Genomic DNA, 13,614 nt, shown 5'->3' on the forward strand with positions numbered 1-13,614 from the left:
CAGGATTTGAATTGCTCATATTAAAATCAAGTTTTCAGTGTCTACTTCCTTTGCCCTAAACATATGTCATCTTTTCTCAGCCACACAGATAAAGCCACTGATTGGTATGGAGATCACTTGTATATAGTGAATTTGATAATTAACTTTAATTTTCAATCCATGAAGGAATTTTTTTTTTTTTTGAGATAGAGTCTCACTCTGTTGCCCAAACTAGAGTGCCATGGCATCAGCCTAGCTCACAGCAACCTCACATTCCTGGACTCAGGCAATCCTGCTGCCTCAGCCTCCCCAAGTAGCTGGGACTACAGGCATGCGGCACCATGCCCGACTAATTTTTTAGTTGACCAATTAATTTCTTTCTATTTTTTAGTAGAGACGGGGTCTTGCTCTTGCTCAGGCTGGTTTCGAACTCCTGACCTTGAGCAGTCCTCCCATCTTGGCCTCCCAGAGTGCTAGGATTACAGGCATGAGCTACCATGCCCAGCTGAATCAGTGTTTTTTACCAGAGCTAGCAGGTAGCCAAATTATCAGAATTGAATGTGCTTTCTTTCAGCATCTTGTCTCCTTCTTTAAGGAGATATCAGTAAGCAGGAGAGTTTCCAGGGAGCAGGCAGCGGGTGGAGGGGAAGAAACCAAACCTCTCAGTAGTCTGTGAACTAGATACTTAATTGTGGCTGATTGAAAGCAGCCTGGATAGTACAGGACTCTGCACATACACAGAGCTGCCATATTCAAACAGAGCCACATTGGGGCAGGTTCAAGACCCTGGTAGAAATGGTTGGCTTTGGACCTGAGACTGTCCTTGACTGAGAGGCATTTCAGATTCATGAATTAACAAGATAAAACTCACTACTTGTAATAACCTGTGGAAATCAGGAAGGCAAATTAATCTAAGTGCTTATTATTATACCTTAACTCAGTCTCTTATTCTCGCTGGTACTCATTAGACAGATTCACCTGAGTTAATAACCCTCAGTAGGAGGCACATTTGCAATTGGAAAATGTTTCATAAAACCACCAAGGAAATTATTTATTTTGTTTCCTTATAATGGGTCTGATTTTTTTAAATGTGCCCTAATTTTTTATGAAATATTTTTATAAAATATCAGATTTTTTTTTATTTTCAATGAAGTATTTTTATTATGAAAACTAATATTTGTTTTTCAGTTTGGAGTTGTTAGAACTAGAGAGAAGAGAGAGCTTACTTATGTATATGGATAAGGCACTGTAGAGACTGTGTAAGTGATCATAAGAGTTTCAGTCAGGATTCTTTTGGTAACAGATTTTCCTTTAGCCTCATTGCACTGTGGTCTTTTGTCCTTTTTATTATCTCCATCATGAAAAAGTGACAAGAAGAGGCTGGCAATAATAAAATTATAATTTTTTTTAAAACTCAGCAATTATGAAATGCCTAATTAGTCCCAATTAGGGAGACTAAATATTGCAAGACAGTGTACTGTGTGATGCACAAATTTAATTAGGCTGTATATAATAAATAACATCTCACTCCATTCTGTAAACGTTTAGATGTCATATGTCTCCAATGGACTGCTTAGACCCCACATTTCTCACGTTGCTTCCTTTGGTAGGCAGATTTTTAAACATCAGAGTTTTTTTCCCCACAGACTAAGACAGTTATTTTTGACTACCATAATAGATTATTTTAGTTAAAATCTCTAAATTATCAACGTTCCTATGAAGTAAAAACTGCTTCTCAGATAAAAAGCCTAGGTGAGCTACTTCAGTCATATTTCTCCAAAATATTTTGGCTGCAACTACTTTATTGTATAATGCAGGTTACTACACTTTTCATTTTTCAAATGGAAAAAACAATTATCAGTGTCTCATTAAAATTTTTTTCATTGTAAAGACAATGTAGCACTATGGAAAACTATTATTTATATACTAAGAGAAAAAATCAGAACACTGTATATCAGTGGTTCTCAGCTGGGGGCAGTTTTGTAACCTAAGGGACATTTGGTGATATCTGCAGACATTTTGATGGTTAACACTGGGGTGATAGTGCTACTGGTATCATGTGGGTGGAAGCCAGTGAACCTGCTAACTATCCTACAGTGCACAAGATATAGCCCTCTACAATGAATTTGGATTATCTGGTCCAAAATGTCATTGCGCCAAGTGTGCTATATATGCTATGATTGGGAGGGAGAAGGTAGAGGGAACTAAAAGAAAAATAAAACAGTGATGGTTTCTCCTTTTGTAATTTTTTTTATTTTATTTTGTTTTGTTTTGTTTTGTTTGAAACAGAGTCTTGCTCTGTCGCCTGGGCTAGAGTGCCGTGGCATCAGCTTTGCTCACAGCAACCTCAAACTCCTGTGCTCAAGCAATCCCTCTGCCTCAGCCTCCCAAGTAACTGGGGCTAAAGGTGTGCACCACCACACTTGGCTAATTTTTACTATTTTCAGAAGAGACAGGGTCTCACTTTTGCTCAGGCTGGTCTCTAACTCCTGAGCTCAAGTTATCCTCCCACCTCAGCCTGCCAAAGTGCTAGGATTACAGGAGTGAGCCACTGCCCCCAGCCCTTTTCTAGTATTTTGATAAGTTTCTATTACAGTCTTTAATGAAAATAGAGATTTTTATGAGAAAATTTTTGGTGTTAGAAAAATTTAGGCTCCCAGGTACAAGTGGAAACCATATGCCTAGTACTAAATAAATGTGCCTCTCTTTCTAGCATCAAATTTAAACTATCATTTCTGGTTCCTTATCTCCAAAACATTGGCCAGTTTATATTTACTGAGTATATTCAAATTTTATATTTAGAAAAGTATTGAGGTATTCAGATTTCTAAATTACTAAAATCTTTTTACTGTACACACTAATCTATATTGATGAAATAATCCTGATGGAATGTTCTCTATTTTCAAATTGTTTCTACCATTTTGGTTGGTATTTAGCTGAGTGAGGGTACACCAGTAGGCACAGTCAGCAGAGGTGAATTGGATTTGAAAATAACATTAAGAATAATAGCTAGTAATATAAAACCTCAGTCTCTTTATTTGGTCTGATATTAAGACCTCATTGTTGATTCATGTCCCCTTATAAAATTAATATTTTAGGACTCAGGAAGTATTGTTAAAATTGTTTACAAAAGAGCATAAATTATATATAAGAAATCATATTTTTCATAGTTAGCACATGGTATCTGTCCAGGGTTGAATGAATGAACAAATATATATCCCCTTCCTTTTTCCCCCCTCACAGAAAACATAGCAGTGAGATTTAATTACATTTTCTGTTTTATGTGCAGGCAGTGATGAGCAGCTTGGAAAATTAGTTTATAATGCTTTGGAAACAACCACTGGCAGCTTTGTCTTGTTACACGAGTGGGTCCTTCAATGGCAGAAAAAAATGGGTCCATTCCTTACCAGTCAAGAAAGAGAGAAGATTGATAAGTGCAAAAAGCAGGTAGGCATCCAAGGTGGCTAGCTGGGCAAAAGGCCTAATCTTGAGCTTTAGGAGAGGACAGAACAAAACAGCTCTGCATTTGATTGGCTTGCAAAGGTGTGGTCCAGAGCTGCGTGAGACCTATTTGACCGGAGAGGACAGTAGGGGCCAGCACCTCTTCGTCAGCGTCTTCTCAGCTTCTCACTTCCTCTTTCAGAGCTTTTACAACGTGGTCAAAACTCTTGCAGCTACCTTCTTAGCCTCCCTTCCCAGCCCTTTTGCTGGTATTTACAGCCATCTCTCCAGCTGGGACTAAAAATTATTCTGTGCTTGTGCTTTTTGCAATTATTTATATTTTCCCTACTCTCTTCAAATATTGCTTCAGAACAGTTTAGAGGGGACTGAAGGATTTTAAAGTTAATCTATGTTATCAAGCATAAAGAGAACATTTAATATTACATATCGCAGTGTTGTGTAGTAATGGGGTTGCAGAAAGAGTAGGTGAAGCATGGTGTTTAGAAATGTGTGTACTTATGCATAGAAAAACTGGAAGTAAATATGTCGAAATCATAAGTTATCTTTGGCTGGTGGCCATATAGATAATATGTGGGTTTTTTTACCTTTGTATTTTTAAAATTTGACAGTGATCTTTATTATAATGAGAAAAGATTATTTAAAATTAATGCTGCTTTTTCTGGTGGCCATATCTCAAAAGAAATTGATTTTAAAAACTTTTAACTAATTTTGTAGTATTTGCATACTGGGTTTTGAGATTAAAGAAGTTGAGAATTAGGCCGGGCGAGGTGGCTCACGCCTGTAATCCTAGCTCTCTGGGAGGCCGAGGCGTGCGGATCGTTTGAGTTCAGGAGTTCGAAACCAACCTGAGCAAGAGCGAGACCCCATCTCTACTATAAATAGAAAGAAATTAATTGGCCAACTAATGTATACAGAAAAAATTATTGAAACCTTAAAATCTGTACCCCCATAATATGCCAAAATAAAAAAAAAAAATAACCATCAAAAAAAAAAAAAAAATTAGCCGGGCATGGTGGCGCATGCCCGTAGTCCCAGCTACTCCGGAGGCTGAGGCAGCAGGATCGCTTGAGCCCAGGAGTTTGAGGTTGCTGTGAGCTAGGCTGATGCCATGGCACTCACTCTAGCCTGGGCAACAAAGTGAGACTCTGTCTCAAAAAAAAAAAAAAAAGAAGTTGATAATTAACTAAATTTTTTTCTATCTTTATGTACTATTAGGTTGACCATATGGTTTAATGGGGAATTCAGGTCAGAGCATATTTGTTCTCCTCTCATTTGAAAGTATATACTGTATCAAATACTTCATTTTTGAGGTGAAATGCCAAATAATGCTAATTGACCCAATATTACCTTTTTTCCCCCATATCAGATTCAAGGGGCAGAAACAGAATTCAACTCACTGGTGAAACTGAACCATCCAAACATAGTGCGCTACTTTGCGATGAATCTGAAAGAGCAGGACGACTCCATCATGGTGGACATTTTAGTGGAGCACATTAGTGGGGTCTCTCTCGCCGCACACCTGAGCCACTCGGGCCCCATCCCCGTGCATCAGCTGCGCAGATACGCGGCTCAGCTCCTGTCAGGTCTCGATTATCTGCATAGCAATTCCGTGGTGCACAAGGTCCTGAGTGCGTCCAGTGTCTTGGTGGATGCAGAGGGCGTCATCAGGATCACGGACTACAGCATTTCTAAGCGCCTCGCGGACATTTGCAAGGAGGATGTGTTCGAGCAAACCCGAGTTCGTTTTAGTGACAGTGCCCTGCCGTATAAAACAGGGAAGAAAGGGGACGTTTGGCGTCTTGGCCTCCTGCTCCTGTCCCTCAGCCAAGGACACGAATGTGGAGAGTATCCCGTGGTTATCCCCAGTGACTTACCAGCTGACTTTCAAGATTTCCTAAAGAAGTGAGTATCATTGAGGTTCTCTCTAATTGCACTTTACTCCTGTACTTTTGATTGTGCACACATCTAAGTGATGTGGAAGCTGAGAAGTGCGGAACAGATGAGATGCCCCGTATTCCAAACGGAGGACCTCTCTGTTGACCATTGCTGCTGATGATGGGGTCAAAGATAAGGCCTCCTATTTAGAAAACAGCGTTAGGGGGTGATTCTGCACCTTGTGCTTCTAAACCATTTTTGTTGTCCTTGGCTGTCCCATTCAGCCAAGTTGTAGATGCAAACGACTCCGTACTACAGCCAGAGGATTTTCAATACCTGAAAATTACAGGTACATGTTTAATTACAGAGCCACATTTTATCAAGTTTGGGAGATCCTTCCTGAGAGGCCTTCCTCAGGCTTAACGTCTTTGGCTCCTTCAACAACGTTTTCTAGTTTAGTGCCGCCTCTGTTCCCAGTCCAAGGCAGAGCTAACTTCTCTCTGTGTATGTTAAATGGGAGATAAGATCCCTTAAGCCTGGATTTTTTCCAGATAATCTCCTGGTCCAGGCTTCCTGCACAAGTTGATGTGAACTGGTTTCTTCTTTTTTTGATGTTCTGTCTTCTCACTTTCTTTTTCCCAGTCATTTGCTTTTGTTCACATGCACTCTCTACACTTCTTTCACCCTTTCCCATCTATCCCGATTGCCAGTTGGCCTGATCCACGTTATTTCCTGTCACTCATTGTCTTACCCATCCCAGAGATGAAAGTAGCTGCACTTATATTTAAATGAGGATTTTTGTGTACTATGAAAATAGAAGTAGACATGATATACACACAGTTGTGGAAAGGGGCCAGTTTTTATTCTCTATGCTGGTTTCTCTCCCTAAAGTATGTAAAAATCTTTTGTGGTTTCTTTTAAATGTGATGGAGCTTTTAAAATATTTAAACACCCCCTAACGATGAAGTTGGCCAAAATGACAGTGATAGAATCTTGGATGGAAAGACTCATTTCAGGCCGGGCTCAGTGGCTCACGCCTGTAACCCTAGCACTCTGGGAAGATGAGGCAGGTGGATCCTTTGAGCTCAGGAGTTCGAGACCAGCCTGAGCAAGATCGAGACCTGTCTCTACCCAAAATAGAAAAAATTAGCTGGGCATGGTGGCGCATGCCTGTAGTCCCAGCTACTTGGGAGGCTAAGGCAGGAGGATCGCTTGAGCCCAGGAGTTTGAAGTTACTGTGAGCTAGGCTGATGCCACGACACTCTAGCCCGGGCAACAGAGTGAGACTCTGTCTCAACCAATCAATAAAATAAAGACACATTTCAGCCTTCACAATATCCCCTCTAGCTTTCTGCCCTTCTTAACTGGTCAAGAGTAATTTAGTAAAGGTAAAAACAGCACTGGGAGGTTTAAGTAGAACATATCTTTCACATTTAGAAGTGAAATGACAGGCTTGGTATCTAAAACTTTACTGGTTCTCTTAAAGAAAAGAGCTCTATGCTCTGTCAGTTTTGAACTTGAGTCAGTGCCATTTCTTATTCTTTTAACATAATGGCTCCTGAGGGTATTTTGTACCTCCTCTCTCTTGCTGTAGTGGTTCCCTAGACTGTGCTTGTTTGAGGAGCTGCTAGGTATTGTTTTATAACCTTTGCTGTCCAGTCTCAGTTAACAAAAGAAGAAAATTATTCACAAAGAATTAAAACAGCAACATTTCATTTGTCATTATATTTTTTACTTATTGGTGAACATCCTTTGGAGAAGGTTTTGTTTCAGTTTGGTTTATCCCACCTCTACCCCCTACAAGTGACTTAACTCCCTGCCCCGAGGGCCTCCACCCCCACCCCCCAGGAGGGATGATAGCACCGCTAGCACAGGAGGTGGTTGTGAGAGTGGAATTTGTGAACACCTGTGAAGTGCTTAAATGGTGCCTGGGCTTGGTCCCCGCTGAGTCAGTGCTAATTCTCATCACCATCCTCTGGAGAACTGTGAAAGTTTCCAGACATCTTAACCCTTTAGGTTCAAAGATGGACCTCTGCTACTTAAAACTACTGGCCAAAATTATTGGGTCAGAGAATTTCATCTTTTTAAGTGAGATCTTGGTGGCTATAAAAATCCCTTAATAATACAACTCATTCTAGGTAGGCTTCAAATTTTTTCTGATCCCAGATGTATTGTCATGTCAGTCACATTAATGTCACAGTTGAGTTAGACTGATAATGCACCTTGGAAACCCAATAGGGTATATAGAGACCAGGGGTCCTCAAACTTTTTAAACAGGGGGCCAGTTCTCTATCCCTCAGACCATTGGAGGGCCGTTGGAGAGTGCGGCGCACATTCCACACATGCGCACTGTGGGCCCGGGACCTGTCGCCTGCTAAGCAGGACAGGCAGCGGTGGCAAAAACACCTGGCAGGCCAGATAAATGTCCTTGGCAGGCTGCAGTTTGAGGACACCTGATATAGAGAGAGATGTTCATTACAGCATTTTTTTAATACAAGTAAAAAATTAGAAATAGTCCTATCAGTAGGAGAATATATAAATAAGTTCTGGTAGATCTGTGCCTATACAGAAGTTAACAAAAAATCTTTAAGGGCTGGCTTAGAAAGATCTCTAAGACACATGGTCTAAAGAAAAAGAGCAAGTTGAAAATGTACAGGATGATGTTTCAAAAAATCAATATTTAAAAGGGGAAGAAGAATTGGAGGAGGAGTTTGGTCAAAGACTTTATCATTATCATTAATATTTTACTATTTGCAAGGAGAAGGTATTTATGTTTTACTGATATAATTCAAAATTAATTTTAAATTTAGGGGAAAATAGAGTATCTTATGCAAATAGTTTTATTGGAATTTTTTCTTGCCTTTTCAGAATATGAAATTAGTGCTTTGCTTTTTAATGCTGTGACATAAAAAATAAAATGTTATCCTTTACATCACTTTATATGTATAGATTTTAAAGTCTATAACTCTAAGTGGTGGTTGATTCTTTTAACTATATTGTTTATAGTTAGGGTCACGTGGTGCTACTTGGGTCATTGTTATGAAAGCCAGCTTGGCTTAATTAGAATTTAACTAATTTAGGCTTAGACTTGAACTTAGACTTTAGCTTGCATTGAAATCACCTAGTGGGCTTGTTAAAGCACAGATTGCTGCCCACACCCCCAGAGCTGCTGATTTTTTTTTTTTTTTTTTTTTTTTTGAGACAGTGTCTGGCTCTGTTGCCTGGGCTAGAGTGCCATCGTGTCAGCCTAGCTCACAGCAACCTCCAACTCCTGGGCTCAAGCGATCATCCTGCCTCAACCTCCCGAGTATTTGGGGCTATAGGCATGTGCCACCATGCCCGGCTAATTTTATATATATATATTTTTTTTTTTTTAATTGTCCACCTAATTTCTTTCTATTTTTTTAGTAGAGATGGGTTCTTGCTCTTGCTCAGGCTGAGAGCTTCTGATTTACTAGCTCAGGGGTTGAGTAGAATTTGTATTTCTAACAAATTCCAAGGCGATACTAATGATGCTGGTCAGGGACCCCACTTTGAGAACCCCTGGATTTAGGATATGGCTTGTTTTTACTCATTAAAAAACAAAACAAAAAATGTTTATTACAACATTACATAGTAAGTTAATAGGTTCAGGGTTCAAGGGATGAGGATTAAAAGAAAATATGTGGTAAAATGTGGGACTTTAAAAAGTATTCCTTCAGTGTTTCCAACTTCATACTGTGATGAATAGGCTTCATCTAAAGTTTATCATAGTGATCCACAACCCTGCGTCAGCTATGTGATTTGCTTTGTATTTTTTAATTTTTAGTTTTTTAGAGACAGAGTCTTACTCTGTCACCCAGCCTGGAGTGCAGGAGTATAGGAGTGCAATAGCATGATCATAGCTCACTGTAGCGTTGAAGTCCTGGCCTCAAACAATCCTCCCACTTCACCCTCCCAAGTAGCAGGCATGTGCCACTCTGCCTGGCTTTTGTCTTTGGAAAACTTGCTTAATGACTGGTCCCCAGAAAGGCTTAGTTAGGCATGGCAAGGCATTATCCTGTTAATGGGAGTGAAAATATGTAGCCTATCTGTGCTATCTTAGACATTTAAAATTTTGTTATTCCTGTCTCTAGAGATTGCACTGTTTTTTTGATTCCCTACAAGCCCTCAGCCTGGCACTCGGCATATAAATCCTGCAAGAATGTTTATTAATTTAAATTCACTTATGAGTGCATTTGGTTCATGATTAACATGAATTCTCTGATGTGCATCTTTAAAAAATAAACCCATAGTTAAATGCCTTGGATTAAACAGGTTAGCATTGATTTTGTGTGTTGCTAAGATTCTTCCTTCCCTCTCATGAGGTGTGTTTGCTTGGATGACAAGGAAAGATGGAGTCCTCAGCAGCTGTTGAAACACAGATTTATAAATCCTCAGCCAAAAACGCCTTTAGTGGAACAGAGTCCTGAAGGTGAGTCCAGTACCATTCTTTTTTTTTGATGCCCTGTTTGACATTCAGTTATTTTGAAAGTATATATGAACCTAAAACCAGAAGGAACTGCACAGATTATTTATCTACTTTATGCTGAGCTACATAAAAATCCATTGTTTTGATGTGTGCTATGTGCATGGAACTGTTTTGCTACCCTGCTTTTTCCAGTTTCTACTTGATGGAACATCTATTGGTGTAGCCTCTTTTAGTCTTCAGTCACCCTTCCCATCAGGTCACCCTTATTGCCGTGTAACTAGGTTTTTCTTGCCACCTTTCAGGTTAAGGAACCTCAGTAGAGACTGGGATGGATCAGGAGACCTAGGTTTAGGTTTTAGCTCTATATAATCAGTCACTTACTCTCTGTTACCCTCATCTGTAAACTTGGTCTAATTGTGTGTGTGTGTGTGTGTGTGTGTGTGTGTGTGTGTGTGTGTGTGTGTGTGTGTGTGTTTCTGCCTACTTTAAGGAGGACAAGGTAAGGGAAAGTGTTAAAGCTTTGCTCTGGTTAGAGCTACTTTTTCAAAATACTAGTTGGCACTCCTTCTTCTAGTGCTTGTGTCTTTCTGACTGTTGTAGCTCTTGCTATATTTCTCATGCCTCATTTGCCTCTTACCCTTTGTTTCATCTCAGATTCTGGAGGACAAGATTATGTTGAGACTGTTATTCCCAGCAACCGGCTACCAAGTGCTGCATTCTTTAGTGAGACACAGAGACAGTTTTCCCGATACTTCATTGAGTTTGAAGAAATACAGCTTCTTGGCAAAGGAGCTTTTGGAGCTGTCATCAAGGTGTGATACAGAGCTGTCCCCAGTCCCTCTTAGAGTTTCTTCCCTGTTTCATTTCCACAAAGACTTATGTACTTGACTTTTATTTTGGGGGTGGGGAGGAAAGTGAGTATAACTATTAGAAACTAAGATCATCTTCACCTTCCTGGAATTAAAGGCTTTATTTAAAGTTACACTGGACACATTTAAGAATGCACCAGGCCAGATGCGGTGGCTCACGCCTATAATCTAGCACTTTGGGAGGCCAAAGTGGGAGGATTGCTTGAGGTCATAAATTTGAGACCAGCCTCGGCAACAGTGAAACTTCGCCTCTACAAAAAACAGAAAAATTAGGTGGGTGTGGTGACACATGCCTATAGTCCCAGCTACTCGGGAGGCTGAGGCAGGAGGATTGCTTGAGCCCAGGAGTTTGAGGTTGCTGTGAGCTATGATGATGGCGCTGCACTCTAGCCCTGGTGACAGAGTGAGACTCTATCTCAAAAAACAAAGAGAATGCATCATTCGTCTTTCCTTGCTTGATTCATAGAGCATTAACATGAAAAACATATGATTACAATAGCACTTCAAGTGGAGTTAGGGCCTCTATGCAAAGAACAGCTTTGTGTAATTTGCTTCAAAAAGAAAATTGTGGTTTTCTTCCATTTGCTGTTAGAGTTGCTGTAGAGAAAAGGGCTCCAAAGTTAGAACAGAGATGGAATTCAAACTGGGAAAGAGCCCCAGATGGTCTTGATGGCCTTTATTTTTCAGCTCTTACTGAGATGGAAAAGTAGTGATGTGTTATTAAGCTGCGCTGTTGTTAGGTCTTCCTTTCTTCATTATAGTCTATTTGGTTGACTTTTATTATTGTCTGCCCCTTGTGGAAAGAGGTTTCAGCTATTTTTATATATAATCTATTCTTTTTGAACTTAGGAGACCAAGATTAATGTTGTAAGGCACATGTCATCTTTCACACATGAAAGTGACCCACCATCAGTGGGGCATATGTCTATTTAGGATTCTGAGAAGTATTATTAAGAAGCATAATTACTATTACTGTGGAGGACTTTTACACTGAAAAAAGAATTAAATTAGTTGTTCTGCGGTAAAAAAAAAAAAAAAAAAAAAGACAATCTTAAGCAAAATAGGTATCCTGATCAGAAAGATTGTATTTATCTTTAAGAGGAGGAGATGATTGAAGCTTGTACTATCCTTTTAATTCATAATGTCATTTCGGTCAAGTCCTTTAACTTCATTATATTTTAGATTCCTGAATATAAAACATTAACAAACTTTATTTCCTTATAAGTACTTAAAAATGATTGGTAAGTCCATAAAACAAAAATATCTAAGTAATTTAAGCTCTCATTCAGTCTGTCCAGTGATCTGGCAGCAGTTCGTCAGCAGTTTGACCCATTACCGCATATGTTTCTTTTCAAACTCCTGGGAGTTTCCAGTGTAGCACGTGCCAGACCCCACAGTCTGGTCAGTGAGTCATAGTGTGGATGATGTGTCCTGAGACATAATACTGATAGGCAATGCTGAAACCTCCCCCACGCCCACTTCCCTATTAATGTAGCAGTAAAAGAACACAGTTTATCATTTTTTTGGAGCACATTCCATATTTCAGGTGGTGTACCAAGTGGCTTACAAACCTTGTCTTTCAATCTCAGGACATTCTTATGAGATAGATATGATCCCCATTTTCCAGATGAAGGAACTGAGGCTCAGAGAGGTAATGTCCTTTGCCTGAAGTTACACACATCTACGACGAGATGAAAGCAGCATTCAGACCCACATCTGTTGTACTCCAAAGCATGTGTTCTTGTCACTATTTTGACACAAAAAAAAGATTATCTGAAACTCAATTTTATAGTACTCCTTTCTTATTCCTAGTAATTTTAATAGTCTAATTGAAACCTGTGGGCTAAACAAGAGAATAATGCTCCGTTTTGTTTTGTAAACAACTACTTTCTCCTGCCACCCATGGCCACTTATTGCTTTTCTAGAGTATATGGTCACCTCAGTTGACCTGCACGGTTGGGACAGGAATGTTTCAGTGAACAGAGTTTTATAAAAGTTACTTCTGCCCAATTACACAGTGAAAACTGCCCAGCATAAGGATGCCTCCGTGTAAGACACGGAGACTTGCCTTTGCAACTTTTTCTTGTGTTTTTATTATTTTATTGTGTTCTTCTTTGTATTGCTCTATTTTCAAAACACATTGTCAATCAGAAATCTTAGTTATATAACAGAATCAGTGGGCAGCAGTTGTGTTAGTAGCCATTGCTGTTCTTCACTAAGCTAATCGCCTTTCTCTGAGGCCTTGACACAAGAGTCGTCCCCACGTTCTCTTGTTTAATCCTTATAGTCACTGTTAGGAGTAGTGGAAGTGGTGTAAATACCATTTTATAGATAAGAAAATTGAGCCTCAGGAAATTAAATAATTTGCCCAAGTTCACACAGCTTTATAAATCAAGGAATTAGCATTTGCATTCAGGTCTATTAAAATTTTCAGAGTTTAATTTGTCTTTAGTGACTTTAAGTGTTAAAAAAAGATCAGAGAAACTAAAATCATCATCTGAAACCTTACACTGACTTTATTTGTTTTTATTTATTTATTTATTTATTTTTTATTTCTTTGAGACAGAGTCTGTCTCCGTTGCCCAGGCTAACGTGCCATGGCATCAGCCCAGCTCACAGCAACCTCAAACTCCTGGGCTCAAGCAATCCTCCTGCCTCAGCCTCCCGAGTAGCTGGGACTACAGGCATGCGCCACCATGCCTGGCCAAATTTTTTAATACATATTTTTAGTTGTCCAGATAATTTCTTTCTATTTTTAGTAGAAACAGGTCTCTTGCTCAGGCTGGTCTCGAATTCCTGACCTTGAGTGATCCTCCCGCCTCGGCCTCCCAGAGTGCTAGGATTACAGGCATGAGCCACCCTGCCTGGCTGAAACCTTACACTGACTTTAGAAAATACTTTTTACTTTAAAACCAAGATTTATTTGGAAATTTGGATAGCAGACATGATATTGGAAAAGCAGGCAAGCACTTGTCAATA

General features: G+C 39.6%; 1 protein-coding gene across 2 annotated transcripts in view; it reads left to right on the forward strand.

Annotated features, from left to right (window-relative positions):
* EIF2AK4 (eukaryotic translation initiation factor 2 alpha kinase 4) overlaps positions 1–13,614 on the forward strand; it is a 96,701-nt gene that overhangs the window by 29,454 nt on the left and 53,633 nt on the right. Inside the window, exons 8-11 of one of the 2 annotated variants that reach the window (XM_012766389.2) lie at positions 3,269–3,426; positions 4,808–5,343; positions 9,663–9,769; positions 10,421–10,578. In XM_012766389.2, the coding sequence (XP_012621843.2) occupies positions 3,269–3,426; positions 4,808–5,343; positions 9,663–9,769; positions 10,421–10,578 (959 nt within the window). The remainder of the gene's footprint in view (positions 1–3,268; positions 3,427–4,807; positions 5,344–9,662; positions 9,770–10,420; positions 10,579–13,614) is intronic. The other variant, XM_076004239.1, reaches the window with a different exon arrangement.

The sequence above is a fragment of the Microcebus murinus genome, chromosome 6 (assembly GCF_040939455.1).
Source record: "Microcebus murinus isolate Inina chromosome 6, M.murinus_Inina_mat1.0, whole genome shotgun sequence".
Classification (NCBI taxonomy): Eukaryota; Metazoa; Chordata; class Mammalia; order Primates; family Cheirogaleidae; genus Microcebus; species Microcebus murinus.